This window comes from Stegostoma tigrinum, chromosome 6 (genome assembly GCF_030684315.1).
Source record: "Stegostoma tigrinum isolate sSteTig4 chromosome 6, sSteTig4.hap1, whole genome shotgun sequence".
Taxonomy (NCBI): Eukaryota; Metazoa; Chordata; class Chondrichthyes; order Orectolobiformes; family Stegostomatidae; genus Stegostoma; species Stegostoma tigrinum.
The window spans coordinates 51,033,341-51,055,918 of NC_081359.1; the positions used below are offsets into that span (position 1 = coordinate 51,033,341).

Consider the following 22,578-nt stretch of genomic DNA (forward strand, 5'->3'; position numbering starts at 1 on the left):
TCATTTTGAGAGAGAAAAATCCAATCTACCCAACTGCCATGTAAAAATCTCAAAATCCTAAATATTCGAAGATACGTCCAACTAATGGTTAATGACTTTGGATTATCTGCTATCAAGAAAATCTAGCCCAATGGAGAGTTACACAAGAGGGGAACATAATGGGAAAGATTATGCAGCAATGTGAGAACTGTTATGATGAGGTACTAGGTTGTTTCAAGTTTTCTGAGCAGACAAAGCTTTTATCCTGTACTTAAGACTGATTGTTTCTGGGTTGAGTGTCAGTGCATTATGTTTTATTTTCTGTAGCATCATATTGTAATTGTCACTTTATAATATATTAACATTTTTATATTCTCAGTGTTGAACTGACAATTCACATAGCTGTTTGGTAGGTACTCTGGTACTCATCACGATCATTGAGCAAAGGCTGCCTCTCCTCAAAGGTGGAATCTTGTTTCTTCTTCTTACATGCCTGCGTAATAGTACAATTAAATAGGGTTGTCACCAAGCCGCCCACCACTGCAGCACTCAGCAACCAAGGCCAGATCTGCTGAGCTTCATGAAAATAAGGGCTCAGAATCTCCTGAATTGTAGGTGGTACTGAAAAATACAAGGGAGAATAAAGAAATGTGCTTTTAAAAAAGATCACTTGAAGACAAACTTTCACAGAACACTGAGAAATAGTACAGCATAAAATGAGGCCATTTGGTCAACTATGTCTGCATCTGCTCTTTGAATGAGCATTACAGTTAGTCCCATTCTCCTACCTTATCCTTGTAACTCTGCATGTTCTTCCTTTATAGATTATCAAATTCCTATTGAACCTGCTTCCACTATATTTTCAGGCAGTGCATTCTGAACTTTAACCACTTGCTGCATAGGTAATTGTTTTTACTCATTCATAATTGTTCCTTTTGCCAATTACATTAAATCTATGCCCTCTTGTTTCTGATTTTTTTTCCCCATTAGTTGAATACCTCAATAATCACTTCTCAACATTTTCATTTCCAAGGAAGATAGTCGCAACTTTGCTAAAACATATAATTTCCCATCCCTGGAGCCATTCTTGTGAATCTCTCTTGTACTTTCTCTAATGTTGTCATATCTGTCCAAAATATAACATTCAGAATGGGGCCCAGTATTCAAGTTTTGCCAAATCAGTGTTTTATACAAGTTTAACATGTACTCTCTGTCACAATTAATGAAGTTTAGAATACAATATGCTTTATTAACTGTTCACTCAACCTGCTTTGCCACTTTCAATGGCTTATTAATATGCTCCCAAGTCCCTCTGCTTCTGCATCCCTACACTTTATTTTGTACTCTTGCTAAATGTTCTTCTACCAAAATGAATTTCACCTGCCACTGCCTGCCCATTCCACCAACCTGTCTGTGTCCATCTGAACCTCTAAATTATCCTCTTCCGAGTTCAATAATTTCTTCAGTGTTTCCCTGTCTGTAGAATGTACTGAATTACTGGACTATTAGCATAAAGGAGTAGCAAGGCAAAAAATGTATTAATTCGCTCATTATCTTTGCCCTAAGACCTGTTACATAACCCTAGTTAATGTTGTATTCTTATGTAATTTTCAAAATCTTGTTTTCTCAAATAGTTCACCTCGTATAGCACAAGGAATACATGTGAATGTATTCAAATTTTGATTTTTCATTCAAATTTGTGACAGCTGAACATTGTGCAACATAATAATCCACTTCAGAAAATGTTAAAACTATAACACACGAATAAAGTATTTATTACTGCTAACATTAATTACATATGAAATGTGTAGGGCTGAATCTTCCTCTGTTTGGCTAAGATCAATTTGTGTTGTGTTTTTGGAGGTATTTCACCCTAAGGCCTAGCACGTTTTCTCACCATAACTTTACCAAATGTATCATATTAATTAACTGTTCAACCCATATAATGTCCATATGTCCAATTTCCACATCATGTGTTTTTTTTGGAACAACTTGCCAGTCAGTGGACATCCAGAATTCACTGGTATCCCTTGTACCTGCATCATCATGTCAACAGTCCAGAGCTGCCCTGCACAGTTCCTGCTGTTTGCTCAAATTTGCAGCCAAGGGAAAATTGGCACCTAGTGTTGTAGTCCTGGGATCCTGCTGAACGGGGTGGCACCAACACGGGAGTTCCTTGCCTCCAAGAACCAAAAGTGGAGGCCACTACACCAGACCATGCCAACCTGTTGAAGTTACCACCAGGGTTAAAGCACCCTCAGGTGACCAGAGGAATCTTCAGCACTGTAGGAAGAAGTTCTGTGCCCTTTCCACTCCACCAGATTAATCTACAATACCTTTAACTCAGTCTATTTCTGCTATGCCTGCCATCAAGGCCCATGCTCTACATTAATACCTGTATCATCTTCCTCACTGACTCTCATCCACCCCAGTTCTGTGTAGCAGTAACCCCGTATGCCTTCTGTGCTGCATATTCACTTGCTTGGGAAACTTGTCCATCTGCACCAACAGTACTGCAGTGCCATCTACTTTCATCTCCTGTAATACTTAGAATGAGAGAACTCTATGAGGAGAACCACCCATAATTGAATAGGAAGCATCCATAGAGAAAGTGCCCAGTTAGCCTGACTTTCACCCTCCTGAGAAGGACTGAGGCTGGCATTGAAGGTTGCTCTTGATTTACTGTGTAGGTATCCCCTAAATGAAGACTATCCCTTTTGTTGTGCTGAGGCTTGCTAACAACTGTGACAAGCTTCCTAGCTTTGTGTCGATTCTAAATGGCAGTGCAAGACAGAAGTGATATGAGGTTTTATATCTCTGGCTAGGTGCAACCTGTTCCATGGGTTTTGTGCATGACTGTGAGTGCATATTGTCCTTGCTGCATCATTACAGTGATAGCTACCAGTGAAGTCCATGGTGTGACATTGTATTACAGAGTGTCCTGTAGGTGAATCAGAGTTCTTCATGGAGGGATGTTAAAGGTTATCACGTCAGATGCCAGACTGCATGGAAAAGAGGTGCATGTGGCCAGTGGTCATGGAGCGTGCCCTGAGATATTGGTGCCTGGTTTCCAACATGGAGGTAATTCAAACATGGAAGCCATTTGATCAAATGATGACCTTAGTGCACAAGGTGCTCACCCTGGTTTCTGTGTTGAGTTTTCTTGACACAAGCTTGTTCGGGGAATTTGGTAAAATGGGACTCTGAATACTAATGAGGTGCATTGAGGTGTTAATGAGGTGTTTAACAAGCAAGATTCCATGCCAATAGGTAACTTGCACCAGCCAGTGAGCACCTCACTATGCTGTTTGTGAAGAGCATTAAAAAAAATGGAGAGATGATCTTAACATTGCTGCACTTTTTGCCTGATTCTGCCACACATCTCACCATAGGCTGTGTCACTCAGGCCACTATAAAATTCTGCACATTATTATACAGCACTGTGGAAGTGCCACACAGTTGCAGTACAAGAAAGCAGCTCAGAAAGGGAAAGTAGGCATGGGCAATAAGTGCTGACAAAGCCACTGATACATGAATGAATGAGAAAAATACTTCAGTTTTGCTCGAAGATTAGACTTTGAGAAGGGTATTGAAATAATTGTCAGAGACTTTGAAAAACAGATGAGTTTTACCAGATTCCTGGTCAATATTTATCCTTCATTCAGCATGACCACAAAAAATAGGTAGTTATTATCAGATTACTTTTTGTGGGAATTTACAATGTGCAGATTAGCAGCTGTGTTTCCAACATTACATGTGAGCTGATACTTCAGGATTACTTCACTGGCTGTAAAGTGCTTTGAGACATCTAGTGGTCATGAAATACAATGTCTAAATGCAATTTTTCCATTTCAGATTCAAGCAGTTAGAATTTGGTTTTAGCTCATTTTTAGGTTCATAATCAGTAGTGCACGTACACAACACCACATAATGGAGCCCTAAGGCTATACTAAGTTGGTCCAAAGTCCTTTCTTGAATTCCTATATGACAGGCAACAATCAATGTACTGTGAGCATACCTGAGTACCACACTTTAGGAAAGATATATAGATCTCAGAAGAGTTGCTATATAGAACACCTAAACCCTTGAGGTTAAATTCTGAGACGAGGTTACAAAGAGTATAATTGCATTGCCTAGAATTTTGAATGTGGGCGATTTAATTATAGTCCTTTGGATATTATGGGGAACTGATAAGATGAACAGAAATAAATTATTTCTGCTAATACAAGAGGATACTGTCTAAAAGATCAAAACATTTGAGTAGTGAAGTGGGCCTCTTTTACATAGAAACTTAGTAGCTGTTTAGATCTCACTTCCAAGAGCAGCAATTTATGTTAAGTCAATTGTTAATTTTAAATCTGGGATTGATAGATCTTGGGTACCCAAAGATATTAATGGTTATAGCATAAAGTTAGGGGGAATTGATTATAATTAGCTATGATATGATTAAATGGTAAAACAAGCTCATGGGACTATAGGGTCTTCAACTATTCTTCTAAGTTTCTAAATAAAATCCTGCTACCTCTCCTTAGTGACAGTTGTGTTTCTTTATTTCCAGACTGTGTTCTTTCTAAACTTCTCCCCAGTGAAAGGGCAAGTACATAACAATGTATTTATGTTTCTGAATTTTCCTATTGAATAAAAGTGATGATGACAATTACAGCTTTTTTCAATGAGTGCCCAGGCCAATAAAACAAGTCAATAGAGATTTTATAAAGACCACTTACTATAAAAACTTCAACGTGATGGGCAACATCATTTTCCAATCATTTTACCTGCATAACAAAGTGTGAACTGGATGAACACAGCAGGCCGAGCACAAAAGCTGATGTTTCGGGCCTAGACCCTTCATCAGGGAGGGGGATGGGGTGAGGGTTCTGGAATAAATAGGGAGAGAGGGGGAGGCAGACCAAAGATGGAGAGAAAAGAAGATGGGTGGAGAGGAGAGTATACGTGGGGAGGTAGGGAGGGGATAGATCAGTCTAGGGAAGACGGACAGGTCAAGGAGGCGGGATGAGGTTAGTAGGTAGGAAATGGAGGTGCAGCTTGAGTTGGGAGGAAGGGATAGGTGAGAGGAAGAACAGGGTAGGGAGGCGGGGACAGGCTGGGCTGGTTTTGGGATGCAGTGGGGGGAGGGAACAGGCTGGGCTGGATTTGGGATGCAGTGGGGGAAGGGGAGATTTTGAAACTTGTGAAGTCCACATTGATACCATTGGGCTGCAGGGTTCCCAAGTGGAATATGAGTTGCTGTTCCTGCAACCTTCGGGTGGCATCATTGTGGCACTGCAGGAGGCCCATGATGGACATGTCGTCTGAGGAATGGGAGGGGGAGTTAAAATGGTTCGCGACTGGGAGGTGCAGTTGTTTATTGCGAGCCAAGCGGAGGTGTTCTGCAAAGCGGTCCCCAAGCGTCCGCTTGGTTTACCCAATGTAGAGGAAGCCACACTGGGTGCAGTGGATACAGGATACCACATTGGCAGATGTGCAGGTGAACATCTGCTTAATACGGAAAGTCATCTTGGGGCCTGGGATGGGGGTGAGGGAGGAGGTGTGGGGGCAAGTGTAGCACTTCCTGCGGTTGCAGGGGAAGGTGCTGGGTGTGGTGGGGTTGGAGGGGAGTGTGGAGCAAACAAGGGAGTCACGGAGAGAGCGGTCAGAGAAACAGGGTCTAGGCCCGAAATGTCAGCTTTTGTGCTCCTGAGATGCTGCTTGGCCTGCTGTGTTCATCCAGCTTCACACTTTGTTACCTTGGATTCTCCAGCATCTGCAGTTCCCATTATTTCTGATACAGCTTTTACCTGCATATCAGTTTTATTTGGTAGTAGCACAGATTCTAAATTAAGAAGTCCTGATGTGAGGCTTCACAACAGGATCTGAGAACATAATGCATCCTGCCAGTCCACTGCACCTCTGAGTGAGTATGGCATATTTGCAGAGAGTTGTTTTGAGGTTTTGTGTTTCAACGTTTTAAAACTTTTTGGAAAGAAAGGGTCAAAACTGCAGATGATCATTGTGGTAGAGAGGATATCTTCCACTGCACAGCCAGGATCACAGCTTCAGCCAGGAGGGGAGACTTGGGTTTTAGTCTGCACATTATGTCATTTGAGCTACGTAAAAATTGCTTACTATAAGGTAGATTTGTTGCCATCATCTTTTTTCATATCAGGATTTACATGGCTGGCTTGATCAAGTATATTCGATCTAATGCTATAGAATGAAGCCTGACAAGTGGTTGAAGTTTCAATGGGAGAGCATTTTGAGGAAAGTGACTATGAATAGGGCATTCACAGTGCCAGGGACCTGGATTCGATTCCAGCCTCGGGCAACTGTCTGTGCGGAGTTTGCACATTCTCCCTATGTCTGCGTGGGTTTCCTCCGGGTGCTCCAGTTTCCTCCCACAGTCCAAAGATGTGCAGGCTAGGTGGATTGGCCATGCTAATTTTCCTGTAGTATTCAGGGGTGTGTGGGCTATAGGGCTATGGGTCCAGGTGGGATGCTTCAAGGAACGGTGTGGACCTGTTAGGCCGATGGGCCTGTTTCCACACTATAGGGAATCGAATCGAGTCCAATCTAATCTAATAGTTAGTGTGGCTTGTTGGTCACTATATAGTTCAATTTCATGATCAGATTTAATGGCATGATGAGGTGTTGACCCTCACTATAGAGAGCACATCTGCCATTCTCTTTCCCTTGTGCATATACTGTCGTAAGGGGCAGCATGGTGGCTCAGTGATTCAGCACTGCTGCCTTACAGCGCCAGTGGCCCAAGTTTGATTCTGGCTTTGATCAATTATCTGTGTGGCATTTGCAATTTCTCCCTGTATCTGTGTGGATTTCAGCTGGGTGCTCTGTTTTCATTCCACAGTCTAAAGATGTGCACATTAGGGTGGATTGGCCATGCTAAATTACCCATAGTGTTCAGGGATGTGTTGGTTTATGGGGATGACTCTGAGTGAGATGCTCTTCAGAGGGTCGGTGTGGACTTGTTGGGCTGAAAGGTCTGTTTCCACACTTTGGGGTTCAATGATGATGATATGAAGGGTCAATATCTTTGTATCTGATGTGTCCAAGCTAATCTTTAATCACCCATTTGTGATACGCGTAACTTATGGTCTGTCTTGATAAGCACTTTTTGGCTCAGGATGTAGTCTGAAAATCCTATGCAAGCTCTTGGAACTGAGCCAAGCCTTCTCTGTGATTGAATGCCATGTCTGTATGTCTGACAATGTCCATGATGTAGAATACACAGTTTCTGACACCTGTCTGGTTGCGCTGGAAGAAGAACCGCGCTCCTAAGCCTGTCGCTGAAGCATTAGCAGCTATGATGGTTGAAAAAGACCAATTGGAGCAAACTAAGACATCCATGGATGTCCCTGAATGTGTTTGTTGTATTTATTTTCAAAAGCATACTCTTATCCTTGCATCTTGTTTCAAGGGTTCTGTTGTAGCTGCCAAATGAGGCAAAAAATTTCGCCCACTGATTTTATAATCCTACAAAATCTTTGTATGTCATAAACTGATTTTGGCATTGGAAACTCCTGAACATGTTTTGTTTTCTTTGATCTGCCATTATAACATCACTGGTGATAAAGCATCCTACGAAATGAAAATTCATATTTGCTCTCATTTCACTCACTTTAAAATTGAATGAGCCCTCTGATCATGTGTCTGGACTGTGTTGCCAGATATCAATAGATCATTCATGCAGTATATTACAAACTATAGATCTTGTAGAATATCGGATATAGAATGGTAGAAACTCTCTGAGGCTAATTTGATCCCAAACAGCCATCTGTTGAAGCAAAACTCCTCAAGTGGAGTTATAAATACAGTAAGTGTACTCGTCCAATGGCACCAGCCAGAAACTACTGAATCCACTGAGTATCATAAAAGTTCTATTTCATTGTTCTATAATGCTATAACTTTGCCAAACTCTCGTCAACAGGATTTTTGCAGCACTGTCTTTTTGAGCTACTGTGAGATCAACACAAGTTTAGAAAATCATTAGGTTTGAGTATGGCAACTAAATACATCTTGGTTGGCTTTGTTATCAGGGAAATTATGCCTGTTCTCATAATCTCTTCATGTTATTTTTCAATTTGCTTTATAAAATAATGTGATGTTTGCTTGAGGTGCAGACATACCCACTACTGGTTTCATGTAGCATGATAAAAGTCCTTATCATTGCTCATCATATGAGAACAAGCTGGACAATTGATCATCATAAGGTAGATTTTCTACCATCATCCTCCTTGTAGGTTGGGATGATGAAATCATAAAATCCCTACAGTGTGGAGACAGGCCCTTCGGCCCAATAAGTCCACACCAACCCACTCAGCATCCCTTCCAGACCCATCCTCCTATAACCTACCTAATCTACACATCCCTGAACACTATGGGCAATTTAGCATGGCCAGTCCACCTACCCTGCACATCTTTGGACTGTAGGAGGAAACCGAAACATCCGGAGGAGAACCACGCCGACACAGGGATAATGTGCAAACTCCACACTGTTAGTCAACTGGGTGTGGAATCAAACCCAGGTCCCTGGTGCTGTGAGGCAACAGTGCTAACCAATGAGGCACCGTGTCACCCGATTTATAGGCCTACTCTGTTAAGTGCGGTAGATAAAAATCACTAGCTAATCTGGGGTTGAGAAGAGGGTCCTGGTTTGAACATGACATAATTTACTGCGTGTTGGCAATCAGGTATAAATTTCATTGGTGTGATACATATCATTACTAAGCCAATGAGGAGACCTAGACATTAGGTTTATATTCCTCAAGATCCAGAGTTGGCCTTCCTCCAAGTCCAAATGTCATCATCTTGGGTGAAGCTTACTTCAATCCTTAATATTAACCCTTTCAGAAACAAACACCTTGTACAACAGAGATAACAATGTGTAAAACTGGTTGAACACAGCAGGCCAGGCAGCATCAGAGGAGCAGGCAAGCTGACATTTCGGGTCTGGACTTTTCTTCAGAAAAGGGGGAGAGGAAGGGCATTCTGAAATCAATGCGGGGGGGGGGGGGGAGGCGATGATGGAAGGTGGATAAAGGAGCAGATAGGTGGAGAGAAGATGGACAGGTCAAGGATGCGGGATGGAGCCAGTAAAGCTGAGTGTACATAGGGAGTCGGGATGGGGTTTGGTTAATTGAGGGAAGACAGATAGGTCAAGGAGGCAGGGATGATGTTGGTAGTTGGAAGTGGGGATTGGTTAGTGAGGTCGGAGGATTGAATAGGTAGGAGAAAAGACGAACAGGTTAAGGTGGCGGGGACGAGCTGGGCTGGTTTTGGGATGAGGTCGGGGGTGGGGAGATTTTCAAATTCACATTGAGACCATTGGGCCGCGGTGTTCCCAAGTGGAATATGAGGTGCTGTTCTTGCAGTCTTTGGGTGGCATCATTGTGGCACTGGAGGAGGCCCAGGATGGACATGTCGTCCAAAGAGTGGGAGGGGCAAGTTGAAGTGGTTCGCGACTAGGAGGTGCAGTCATTTGTTGCGAACTGAGTGTAGGTGCTCCACAAAGCAGTCTCCAAGCCTCTGCTTGGTTTCCCCGATATAGAGGAGGCCACAACTGGAACAGTAGATATAGTATACCACATTAGCAGATGTGCAGGTGAATATGTGTTTAATGAGGAAGGTTTTCTTGGGGGCCTGGAATGGGGGTAAAGGGGGAGGCATAGGGGCAGATTGAGTTTCTGTATGTGGCAGACATCATGGTTGGGCCAAATTCGGAAGGCCTGAATGTAGACTGCAGTTTCTGTATGTAGCAGTCAGTATATGACAGAACCTTCTTACAATATTTTGAGATGTAATGACTTAGCATCATTGCATGATCCGTTAAATTTAAGATACACCTGTTCGAAGGCACTCTATTTTTTGCAGTTTAATATCTTTGCCCTTTCAATGAAAATTGAGGGCAAACATTCCTGCTAAAGAGAGTGAATTTTTTAATTGTGAAATATGTATAGGTTTGTACTATCTGATGCTTCTTTGTTGGAGAGTTGCTTGTTGCACACTGGCCAATCCCCATCTTAAATGGTGTACCTCCCAGACCATGTAGATGCACTATTTTGGCTATTGACAGTGATTCCTCAACCATGGAGCACTAACCAAATAATATTGTGACAGTTATCCCAGTGACAATAAGTAGTGTTATGCATATTGACAAAGATATTTTCTTGTCAAAAGTCTAGGTCTAGATCATCTCCTTCTCTATGGAATGCTTTTGGGGTTTGCTATTATAACCTGTTGTACTTCATAAACTCCTTTGTGGGACTAGATATATGACTTCTTGCTGCTCTGTACCCTATATTGGCATGCATTCTGAAAATGACATTGCATTCTATACTTTCTCCCCCAACAGCTTACCCATCACTGACACAATGCTCACCAGTCTATAGTTCCCTGTCTTTTCCTTACAGACTTTCTTAAATGATGGCACCACATGAACCAACCTCCAGACTTCTGGCATCTCACTATGGCTAATCGATGATACAAGTATCTCAGCAAGGGCCCAGCAAACTCTTTCTTAGCTTCCAACAAAGTTCTGATCAGGTCCCAGGGATTTATCTATCTTCATATGTTTTAAGACCGCCAGCACCACCTCTTCTGTAATTTGGACACTGTTCAAGATATCACTATTGATTTCCCCAAGTTCTCTAGCTTTGATGTCCTTCTTTACAGTAAATACTGATGCTAAATACTCAATTAGTATCTCACCCAGCCCCTGTGGTTCCACACACAGACATCCTTGTGCATCTTTAAGGGGCCCTATTTTCTCCCTAGTTACTCTTTTGCATAAGGAAGACAAATGGAATGTTGGCATTTATTGCAAAAGGAATAGAGTATAAAAGTAGGAATTGTTGCTGCGACTGTACAGGGCATTAATGAGACTGCGCCTGGAGTTTGTGTATGATGTTGGACCCCTTATGTGATGACGGCTGTAATTGTATTGAATGTCATTCAGATAAGACTCACTATATTGAGTCCAGAGATGAAGGGTTTGTTTTATGAAGAGAAAGTTTAGGCCTATACTCTCTGGGGCTTAGAAGAATGCAAGGAGATCTAATTGAGGTATAAAAGATGCTAAAAGAGATTGACAAAATAGACAAAGAAAGAATATTTACTTATGTGGGGCAATCTAGAACAAGAGGTCATAGTTTTAGGATACGGGAGATGAAACATTACATCTCTCAAAGTGTTGTGAATCTGTGGAATTCAGTACCCCAGAGTGAGGTGGATGCTGGGACATTGAGTAAATGCAAGGAAGAGAGTTTAAAAACTAAATTAGTAATGGGCTATAGTATTATGGAGAGCAGGCAAGAAAGTGGAATTCAGGCTGAGATGAGATCAGCCATGATCATATCAAATAGCAGAGCAGGGTCAAGGGGCTACTTCTCTTAGTACTTATGTTGTTACATTCACCAAATTCTTATGCCTGCAACCTTACTTTAAATTGGGAACAAAAACAAATTTGATGGAAAAGCTCAGCATCTGTGAAGGAAAAAACAGAATTAACATTCCAGGTCCAGTGACCCTTCCTCAGAACTGATGGTGGCTGGGAAAACGTCAGTTTATATGTAGAAAATGGGAAAGGTGGGTGTGGTTGGGAGTAAATAATAGGATAGAGCCCAAAGAGAGAGAAAGACAGTTGGACAGACAAAGGAGTTGATAACAATCAGGCTGGGAGGGTGATTAGTTGCTTTTGTGGCTATTGATTGAATTTAGTGTAGCTAAGCCTTGTAGTGCACCCTCACTCAGTCTGAACTGCAAGTACTGTTCTTACTTTTCACTTCCCCACCTTTAATTCTACACAATTTGTTTTCCCCTCTTCAGTCACATTCTTGAATGTTCAGATCTTCTAGCTGCTGACAGTTTGTACACAAACAGCCTTCTGAGAGCTGTGTCTGAAGAAACCTTCAGATTCCTGCCTGTGTCTGTATGTAGCAGCTAACTAAAAAGAGTCTGCTACCCCTAGTGCTGAGTTGAAGAAACAATCTGTACCGCTGCCTTTTGTGTTGAATGAGCTCTCTGTACTATTGCTCACCATCAGGTAGATCTGCTGCCACCATCCTCTTTTCTGGCTGGGATCTACAGGGCTTGTTTGGTCTAGACAGTCTAATGAGAAGAGGCTCATGTCTTCGATGAGACACAGTTTATTGCATGAAAGCAATCAAGTACATGTTACATTGATATGATAGACATTGTCACAGAGACTGTAACGAAAAGCCAGATGGTAGAACTTACACCTTTGAGATCCTAAGCTGTTGTCCCCATGAGCCAATATAACATTATCAGAGTGGGTAGGACAGAAATAACAGGCCCCAGGTGTTGCTCCTGGCCTGCGTTTCTGGCCCGTTAGTAGTTTGAACACAATAAAAACCCTTACTAGTAAGCCTGGAAGAACCCCCCTTTTCCAGGCCCTGGTATTTTCTGAAGGCATCCTTCAGAGCCTTAAACTTTGTACAACAGGTGTGCTTCAAAGTTAGCCTGGAGTCGTCATCTCCATTGATCAACTCACATTTCCAGTGGCTACCATATGGGGAGCCCCTTAGACTGAACGGAATATTCAAGTCAACTTCTGGTCATTGGTATCAATTAACTAAGCAGACACCCCTCCCCAACCCTTTTCTGAGTAGCAATGTTGGGGCCCAAATCCAGCCCTTTTAAATTTCAGATCAGACATTAAACTGAGGCTCTATCTCTTTCCCCAGATAATCATCACATATCCTACTTAAACAAATGTACGAGAAATTCTCTGTATGCTTTGGCTTACATTTATTCCTCAAAACAGTAAAATAAAAATAAAATTAGTCTGTCATCCATTTCATTGTTGTTTGAAAGATTTTGTCATATGCAACAGTGGCAACCGTATTTGCTTAAAAGCACAGACCACATTTTGACAAATAATTTATTGGGTACAATACTTGGGCATAAAGACGCAACAACTTTCTTTCCATGGCAGTACTAAGTCATACAATTAATTCTATAGTTTCAACATACGTATTTTAACTTATAGAAATGGAAACTAGTTAAGGAAATGCAGCCTACCTGATTTAATCAGATAATCATAATCATATCCAAGTTCTCTTATTGAAATAAAAAAGTCAATATTTCTGTAAATTGGAATGAAGGGAACCATGTAATAATCACTGCTGTGGCCTATTGGTGTATTAGTTGCTGGAAAGGTAGTCCGAAGAGGCATGTGTCTCCGTAACCATTGTTCATATATGCTGCAATTGGGAAGATAAAACATAAGCAATAATAGGAATTATTTATAATAATAAAGGCTTTTCAATACCTTTTATTATCATTTTTGGCTGATTTGTTGTAATGTTCCTTTAAGATGAAAATAGTGGATTCAAGCTTGAAGTAATTTGTCATCAAGGCTGATATTTCAGTGTTGCACTGTTGGAGGTGTCATCATTTGGGTGAAATGTTAAATGAAAGCCTGTCTGGTTTCTTGGGGAATATAATGAGAAGATTCTATGGCAATATTTTCAAAACAGGAATGTTTTCAGGTATCTGTAACAACCAGCACTTAAATAGATTATCTGCTCATTTATCTCATTGAGTTTGTGGATCTTACTGTGTGCAATTTGGCTGCAACTTTGCCCTATGTTATAACAGTGACTCCAAATAAAATGAGTTTCATTCCTGTGAATTACATTGCAATGTTGAGAATGTAAAAATCACAACATAAATACAAGCTATTTATTATTCTTTAAGCAGTATAATTGTCTATTTTGAAAAGGAAATAAAAAATGAAGCCTAGTCTTTTTTAAAATATTTTTTCATGGATGTCGATATTATTGACTAGGCCAGCATTTATGACCATCTCCACTGTCCAGAGTGCAATTTAAGAGTCAATAACATTGATGTGGGTCTAAAGTCACATTATAGGCTAGAACAGGCAAAATGGGTTTTGAGAATTAGCAGTGGTTGTTATTAGGCTAACTTTTAATTCCAGCTTTATGATTTACAATACGCTTTAATATTTTGCAAAGATTGATGTAGTTCAAACACTATTTGACTAACTTTTAATTCCAGCTTTATGATTTACAATACGCTTTAATATTTTGCAAAGATTGATGTAGTTCCAACACTAATTAGTCAAAAAATATTGAATTTGCATCTGAGTATCCGAAGTAGAATTCATACCATTAACTATTTCTTTAAAAATTACATTTGAAAAAATTTCATACAAATACAATCCTCTATCCAAGTTCAAGTTTATATCTGCGGATTCCATCACATTATAGAGAGCCTGAAATTTTAGATTTTACACTTGCTTGTGCTATTAACGGTAGACAGTCGTCCAGTGATCATGTCACGATTAATAATCCAGAATACTTAGTTAATGTTCTGGAGACATGAATTTGAATCCCACCATGGAACGTAACTATCTGGAATATAAAACTATTCAATGGTAATGATGTAAAACCCATCTGATTCACCTATTCTCCTTTTGGGAGACACAGTGTGTACGTGAGACAGAGTGTGTAACTCTGTGTCTGTGTGTGTGAGAGAGTGAGTGAAGGACAGACAGTGTGTGCTTGTGTGTGTGAGAGACAGAGGAAGAGTGAGTGTATGCGTGTGTGTGAGAGAGACAGAAAAAGAGAGAAAGAGAGACAAAGAAAGAGAGAGAGAGTATGACTGTGTGCATGTTGTGAGAGAGAGTCAGAGACACAGTCCGTATGTGTATGCATATGGGAGACTGTGTGTGTGTGTGTGAGAGAGAGAGAGAGAGAGAGAGCGCGCGAGAGAGAGAGAGAGAGAGAGTGTATGGGTGTGAGAGAGACAGAAAAAGAGAAAGAGAGAGACAAAGAAGGAGAGAGAATGTGTGTATGCATGTTGTGAGAGTGAGTGAGAGAGAGTCAGAGACACAGTGTCCGAGTGTGTATGCATATGGGAGACTCTGTGTGTGTGTGTGTGTATGAGTGAGTGCACGTGTATGTATGTGGATGTGTGTGTGTGAGAGAGAGAGAGAGAGACACACACACACACACACAGACAGTGTGTGGGTGACAGACAGAGTTTGTGTGTCTGTGTATGTATGCATGTGAGAGTCTGTGTTTGCACGCTTGTGGGAGGGTGACAGGATGTGTATGCGTGTGTGTGTATGAGAGATAGAGAGAGACAGACAGAGTGTGTGCATGTGTGTGAGACAGAGTGTGTATATGCATGTGTGTGTGAGAGAGAGAGATACAGTGTGTGTATGTGTATTAATGTGGGAGACAGCATGAGAGTGTGTGTGTATTTGAGTGTGTGTGTAAGAGAAACAGTTTGTGTGTGTGTCTGTGTGTGTGTGTGTGTGTGTGTGTGTGTGAGAGAGAGAGAGACAGACAGAGTGTGTGCATGTGTGTGAGACAGAGTGTGTATACGCACGTGTGTGTGAGAGAGAGATACAGTGTGTGTATGTGTATTAATGTGGGAGACAGCATGAGAGTGTGTGTGTGTGTGTGTGTGTGTGTGTGTGTGAGAGAGAGAGAGAGAGAGAGAGACAGAGACAGTTTGTGTGTGTGTATGTATCCGTGTGGGAGACAGAGTGTGTGTGTGTGTATGTATGCGGGATGGTGACAGTGTGTGTGTGCGCGCGGTTGAGAGGGAGAAAGACTGTGTGTGTGTGTGTGAGTGAGAGTGAGAGAGACAGTGTGTGTGTATGTGTGTGGGAGACAATGCGTGTGTGTTTGTGTGTGTGAGAGAGACAGAGACATATAGACAGACAGACAGACAGACACACACACACACACACACACACACACACAGTCTCTGTTTTTCTTTCTCTCTCTCTCACTCACACACACAGCCACCAGGAAATGAAATTCTACCTCAAAGTTTACTTTTAAAAGGTAGCTAACCAATATGTAGAGTTAACACGTAATTGTGACCTCATGCCTTGTTGTCTGATTCTCTATTTGGAAATGACAAGAAAGAGTAAATTTAATTAGTCAGCCATTTATGTGGACTTTAATATAAACTTTAAATTAATTTGAATTTGGTGATACAGAGTTCAAAGAGCCATTTTGGCCATTAACTCCCAGGCATGTACCAAGTAATAATGCTCCCAGATGGTTTATTTATATGGAATGAACAATTAAGCATTTGTCCAGTGCTCTTGTGAAATATTGTCAGGTTAGCTATCTCAGTTTTCCTGTTGTCTATGGTCAAACAAACATCTACATTTGATGGTCTATTGTGACTGAAGAAACAATAATCCATAACCATTAAAATAATCTGTGGTTTGAGTAAAACAGGAATCAAATAAGCTGGGAGCCCTTATATACACATTCACAAAGCTTTTATTTTTATTCTTTTTCACATTTTCATTTCCTTAAAACCTTTTAAATCTCTAACTTTGTCTAGTTCAATTTATTGCTTCTGTTTCTCTCTCCACATGTGTTAACTGACTTGCTCAGTATTTTCAGCATTTTGTTTTTATTTCATTTTCTCTACCTTGATAGGAAATTGGTTACTGGTTTTGTTTTGTAGAAGTGATAATTGAAAAAAAGAATGAGATTTCACAAGGTCATGTATAATCTGCCAAATAAAAGTTCAAGAAAGACTTTTGTGATACTAAGTCTAAAATTAAAAGAGCTGTGTAAAGTAAAAAGACACGAGTGTCAGTGTTACTAACTGTATTAACATTTATTAGCATCAGTGATGCATTGAAATAATGCACCTAAAAGATCTATTACAAGCTGTCAAATGAGGCAAAGGGTAGCTGCTAAGACTTTTCTGGTCCATATCCATGATATGTTTTGGGTGACCTCTGATCAGCAATTGTCAAATTTTAACAGGACCTGTCTGGAATATCTTGTGGCAGCAAAAGCTCTCCAGCTTGGTACTCATTACAAACACTGCACAACTAATGTGAGAGATAATGGGAACTGCAGATGCTGGAGAATCCAAGACAACAAAATGTGAGGCTGGATGAACACAGCAGGCCAAGCAGCATCTCAGGAGCACAAAAGCTGATGTTTCGGGCCTAGACCCTTCATCAGAGAGGGGTCTAGGCCCAAAACGTCAGCTTTTGTGCTCCTGAGATGCTGCTTGGCCTGCTGTGTTCATCCAGCCTCACATTTTGATGACTTATGTGGTCCTTGATTTCATTGCTCATGTCTGGCACATCTCCTGCCTTCCTCAGACTCAACTCAATTCCTTCATCCTCGCATGGATTCACTTTAACATCTCTCTTCTAACTCCTCAGGGAAAATTGCATTATTTCCATTTTGCAATCTGCCATCTTGGGCTGTCAGTTCATCTCCACATGCCAATATGCTTTTGAAACCACAGGTGAGTTCTTCATTCTTTGAGACATGCTTTCAATATGAGGACAGTTTCACACCATTTGAGCCAAGATTCTTGTCTTTTGGATTGAATGATTTTCAGAATATTTCTGAGTCATATTGGATCTGAAAGATTTCACACTATTCATAGCATCCTGTATTATATTGTAGAGAATACCGCTTTGGGCAGCATGCCAGAAATGCACCTCCATTTTCCTTGACTGTGTGTCATGTCTAGGTATCTCTGTAACTGGAGGCAAATCATTTGCAGACCTTTTGGAGCAGACACTAGCAGCTTGCTGGAAATGCTTTGAAGTGACAGGCAGTTGGACTCAACTGTCATTTGATCTTTTCCCGGTAGATATGAATGAAAATATTAGTTGGAAAGGTTAATGGTCAGGCATTGTTTCTTGATCTGAGTGTAACATCATTCAGTTCGTCTTAATGTCCAGAAGCAAATGAAGTCATTGTCCTTGCTGCATTGGGGTTGCTCCAAGTACTGTCTTGCTGGCACCCCACTGCAAGGTGATTACATCATATTACTTCAGCAGTGGCTCTGCCATCAGTAGTTGCTTGAATTTATTGAACCTGCTTCTTCATTTGTGCCCTAAACAGCATTGTATATCCTTGGAAATAATCAGCATGATGGTTCACACTTTGGCAAGCTAGGCAAAAATTTTGCAACAAAACTGACAGATTCAAGAAAATCTTCAGCTGTTATCTCTCCAGTAGCTATCTGTACCTACTGTTGTGCTTCTTTCCAGGCAAACACTTACTGGCAAAGTGATTTGACTTCTTGCAGTGATAACATTGTTTTCCTCATGATATCTTTTCCTTTGCAGAATGTTCTAAACAATATTTTCATCCTAACCTTTGTCTGTGACCTTTATATACACCCAGCCTGGAAGGTCTAAAAACTTGATGCAAGGTCTCGTCAATTCTGTCATGCTTGATCTGGTGATTTATAATGTCGGCACTTCTGCATATGTTGCGAGCTTTCTGAACAGAGATTTGCTCTAGCTGTGGGATTGCTCATGCCTATAAAAAAATGCCTTTAATCAGGTCATCTTTTGGTTATAGAGGATTCTGCAAGCCGTGCTAATGCAGTCATATGTTGATCAATGGATTCTTTTTCACCCTGGGCCCTAATATTGAACACATACTGTTATGCCTTCAATGCTTGCAAAATTCCTGCTGTCTGTTTCCTTTGGTTTTTCGGAGAGATTTAGAATGGAATGGACTTTGTAGTTCCTTCCCAAAAGTGAACAAAGTGTAGTTACTCGTAACTGTTCTAGTTTGTTAGCTTAAAGCTGTCAAAGTTTTGTAATGGTGCTATTCTGAGTGGAAAAACTGCAAGCTCTGCTTCATATTACCAGAAGAGGAAGATTTGCTGCTGTTATGTCATACCATGTGCTTTCAGCTGCAGCCTGATACTTCATTCCTTTTCTGTAGCTTTTAGCAACTCTGAACATCTGTGTTTCCCTTCAACTGCCTGGGCTTCTATACAGCTCATCAATGCTCAATTCTAGATATATAGTACTATGATACTAGTTCGTTGGGCAGTAGTTTCGCCATTCTGTAGCTTTGTTGAACTGGCAGTAAGATGTGTGCCTGCAGTGATTCACATGGCTAAGAGGCATACTAGTATGGTATTGCTCACCACATCAAACACTCACTTTGAAAACGGGTTAGCTGTCTTTAATTAGCATGTGATACATTTTATTTTTGGTTTCTGCCCTTCCCAGGCTCAAACCATCACCAAATCTTTTACAATCAATGAATAGCACAGGATACATGTCTCAAGGAGCACATAGCTAAAATATTAAGTGCTGTCTGGGACTCCACTAACATGAGCACGGAGCACCTCTTCTCAAAACACAAACACAATCAAATTTCTAGGCCACTTGCTAAGCAGGCAACATGGCGTATATAAGGAATTTCTGTAGTGAATAACCAGTAAATAGAGGACACCATGGAGTAGATTTATTTTCAGTCACACTTACCTGTCAACAAAAGCATGGTGAAGTAAAAAGACTGGATCATTGGCTGATCCACCGACTCTGGACATTGTACCATTCATATAAATGTGCAAGGCATTATGCAAACTACTCTGTGATGTATTGGATACAGCATCATTTGGATTGGCAAAGCCTGTTTGAGAAAAAAAGATATCTATTTGAACTGTCATTGAATACAGTCTTATTAGTTAGATAACCACACACACAAATAACAACAAAATTAAAATAATTTGTCGCCTTTGAGACTAGTGTAACTAAGGAACAGTGAAATGACACTGGTTACATCTCAAACAATAGCACAGAAAGAAGAGCAATCTTTGTATAATTGTTTTTACAAATCTATTTCTGAAAATGTCTAATTCTTGTTCTTGGCAAGTGTAACATGTTTGCATTACTTATTACTATATACCTAACTGCAGCAGAGCCCTCTAAATTCTCCAATTGAAATGGAAACTTTTGGAGAATTCCAAATGGAGGGAAATTGCCCAGTGAAATCTTCAATTTCCCAGGCAATTCCTTTGGAGTTTGTGATATCAGGATTCCGCAAGATCCCCATATTCAGACACCATCTACTCTGCAGAAGCGATTATCTGGCCTTTGGAAAATTCAGGCCCAGGCCTCCACCAGTCTCTAAGACTTGCACACGGATTGTATTCAAATAATGTTTTCATGATAATTTAGCCTTGAAACATTATGTATGACAACTAATTTTGTAGAGGATGCAACAAGTATGTGATTGACTGCATTAATTGAGTGTGGTAAGAGACAAGAAAAACATCTGTTAGATTATCAGCGAAATCCTCTGGACACGTTTAAGAAATTCCTAACAGTGGCAACAACTCAAAATGGAAGTCTGGATTACTACTGTCAATAGTCAGCACAACCTTAAAGGAAAGGGTGACACAATGAACAATTAATGTATAATACTGTACTCTCACAACATGTAAAATTTCATAACTTGTTGTAATTTACCATCTTTGACAATTCCTACAAGAAATGAGTGCCAAAATAACGTTTACTTTTTACCCATCATCAACAAACAAAGTCTGTTGATGAATACAGATGTGAGGAACTTGAGTTCTTTTGTTGACTTGGTTAGGAACTTTCTTCCATGCCTTTTGCATGTGAGATTTTACTTCAGGTCAAATTTTGCCACTTCGCATTGTAAAACTTTTGTATTTGTAAACCTAAATAAAAGTAAAAACCTAAATATCAGTTCTGGGGAAAGGTCACCGGACCCGAAACATTACCTCTGTTTTCTCCTTCACAGATGCTGCCAGACATGCTGAGCTTTTCCAGCAATATTTTGAACTTGCAAATCTCTCCACTTCATAAGGAGCTGTTTCCTATTTATGCCACTCTGAAGAATTAATCAGCTTGTGATAATCAAAACCTTTACATTAATAGTAAGCTGCAGTCCTCCAAGGTCAGCTATCCAGTAATAATACCAGAAGACCATAAGACATAGGAGCAGAAATTAGGCCATTCAGCCCTTCGAGGCTGCTCTGCCATTCAATCATGGCTGATAAGTAGCTCAACCCCATTCTCCTGCTTTCTCCCTGTAAACCTTGATCCCCTTGATAATCAAGACCCTATCTATCTCAGTATTAATTGTACTCAATGACCTGGACTCCACAGCCTTCTATGGCAGTGAATTCCATAGATTCACCACTCTTCTGGCTGAAGTAGTTTCTCCTTACCTCGTTCTAAAACGTCTTCCCTTTACTCTAAGGCTGTGCCTTCGGGCCCTAGCCTCTCCTACCAATGGAAGCATCTTCCCAACATCCACTTTGTCCGGATTATTCAGCATTCTGAAAGTTTCAATTAGATCCCCCCTCATCTGCCTAAACTCCAAAGAGTATAGTCCCAGAGTCCTTATATGCTAAGCTTTCCATTCCTAGGACCATTCTCGTGAACCTTCTCTGAACCTGCTCCAGGGCCAATACATTCTTCCTGAGAGATGGGGCCCAAAACTGCATGCAATACTTCAAATGTGGTCTGACCGGAGCCTTATAAAGCCTCAGTAGTACATCCCTGCTTTTATATTCAAGTCCTCTCAAAATAAACGTCAACATTATATAATAGTATGCACTAAGCCAATCGTGCTATTGGGAAATCTCTAAATGAGCCACTTGTTATGGGGGAGGGATTTACCACATTAGACCATTGGCTGGGGTATACCTAATTGCAGAAGCCAGCTCAGTGCTGATCTTGCCAATCTTGCATCACTAAGGCTGAGACAATTTTGCTTTTTCCATTTCTACGTATTGTGTTCATAAACTTATTGGCATCAGCACAACAAAGCTATTTGCAGGACCAAACTGAAGCTGTGGAGTGACAATAGCAGTCACAGGAAGTGTGAAAGACCTTCATGTTGTTTCAATTGTGTTCGAAAGTAAAGTAAATATTTGTGAAATACGTGGACCATAAAACTCATTGACTTAACTACGTTACCAGGTTAAATATCATGGCATAACAGCCAATCATGTTCAGAAACAGTTGAAAGTTTGTTTGTATGACCCTATGGAGGGGCATTAAAATAATGAACTGGATAAATCCAATTAAAGCCTATTAGCTGCAAAATTCAGTTGTGCTGTACTCCCATTCATGCAGTTTTGTGGAAGCTATTTTAGGTTAAAAATGGTGAGCTAAATTGTGGTAATTAGCATCAGATGCATTTTGGTAAGGCATATCAGGGCAGGACTTATTCATTAATAGTAAGGTTCACAGGAGTATTGCCAAACACAAAAACATTGGGGTGCAGGTTCATAGTTCCTTGAAAATGGAGTGGCAGATAGACAGGATAGTGAGGAAAGCATTTGGTAAGCTTGCCCTTATTGGTCAGTGCATTGAGTATAGAAATTGGGAGAACATGTTGCACCTGTACAGGACATTGATTAGACCAGTTTTGGAATATTGCATTCAATTCTGGTCTCTCTGCTGTAGGAAAGATATGAAATTTGAAGGGTGCCAGAAAGAATTTTCAAGTATGTTGCCAGGGTTGGAGAGTTTGAGCTATAAGGACAGGCTGAATAGGCTGAGGCTATTTTCCCTAGAGCATCAGAGGCTGAGGGGTGGCCTTATGGAAGTTTGTAAAATTATCAGGGGCATGGATAGGGTGAAGAGTGAAGGCCTTTTCCCTAGGGAAAGAGAATCCAAAACTAGAGGGCATAAGTTTAAGGTGAGAGAGGAAAGATTTAAAAGGGACTTAAGGGGCAACTTTTTCATGCAGAGGGTAGTGTGTGCGTGGAACGAAGTGGAGGAGGCTGATACAATTACAACATTTA

At 40.7% G+C, this 22,578-nt stretch overlaps 1 protein-coding gene across 2 annotated transcripts in view; it reads right to left on the bottom strand.

Moving 5' to 3' along the window:
* Nucleotides 1-373: 373 nt before the first annotated feature.
* The window catches only part of tyr (tyrosinase), a 77,191-nt gene continuing 54,986 nt past the window's right edge, over nt 374-22,578 (bottom strand). Inside the window, exons 3-6 of one of the 2 annotated variants that reach the window (XM_048532910.1) lie at nt 19,277-19,424; nt 13,032-13,217; nt 10,440-10,446; nt 374-583 (exon numbers count right to left, since the gene is read on the bottom strand). In XM_048532910.1, coding sequence (XP_048388867.1) covers nt 374-583; nt 10,440-10,446; nt 13,032-13,217; nt 19,277-19,424 — 551 coding nt within the window. Of the gene's footprint in view, nt 601-10,439; nt 10,447-13,031; nt 13,218-19,276; nt 19,425-22,578 lie in introns of both variants that reach the window. The other variant, XM_048532909.1, reaches the window with a different exon arrangement.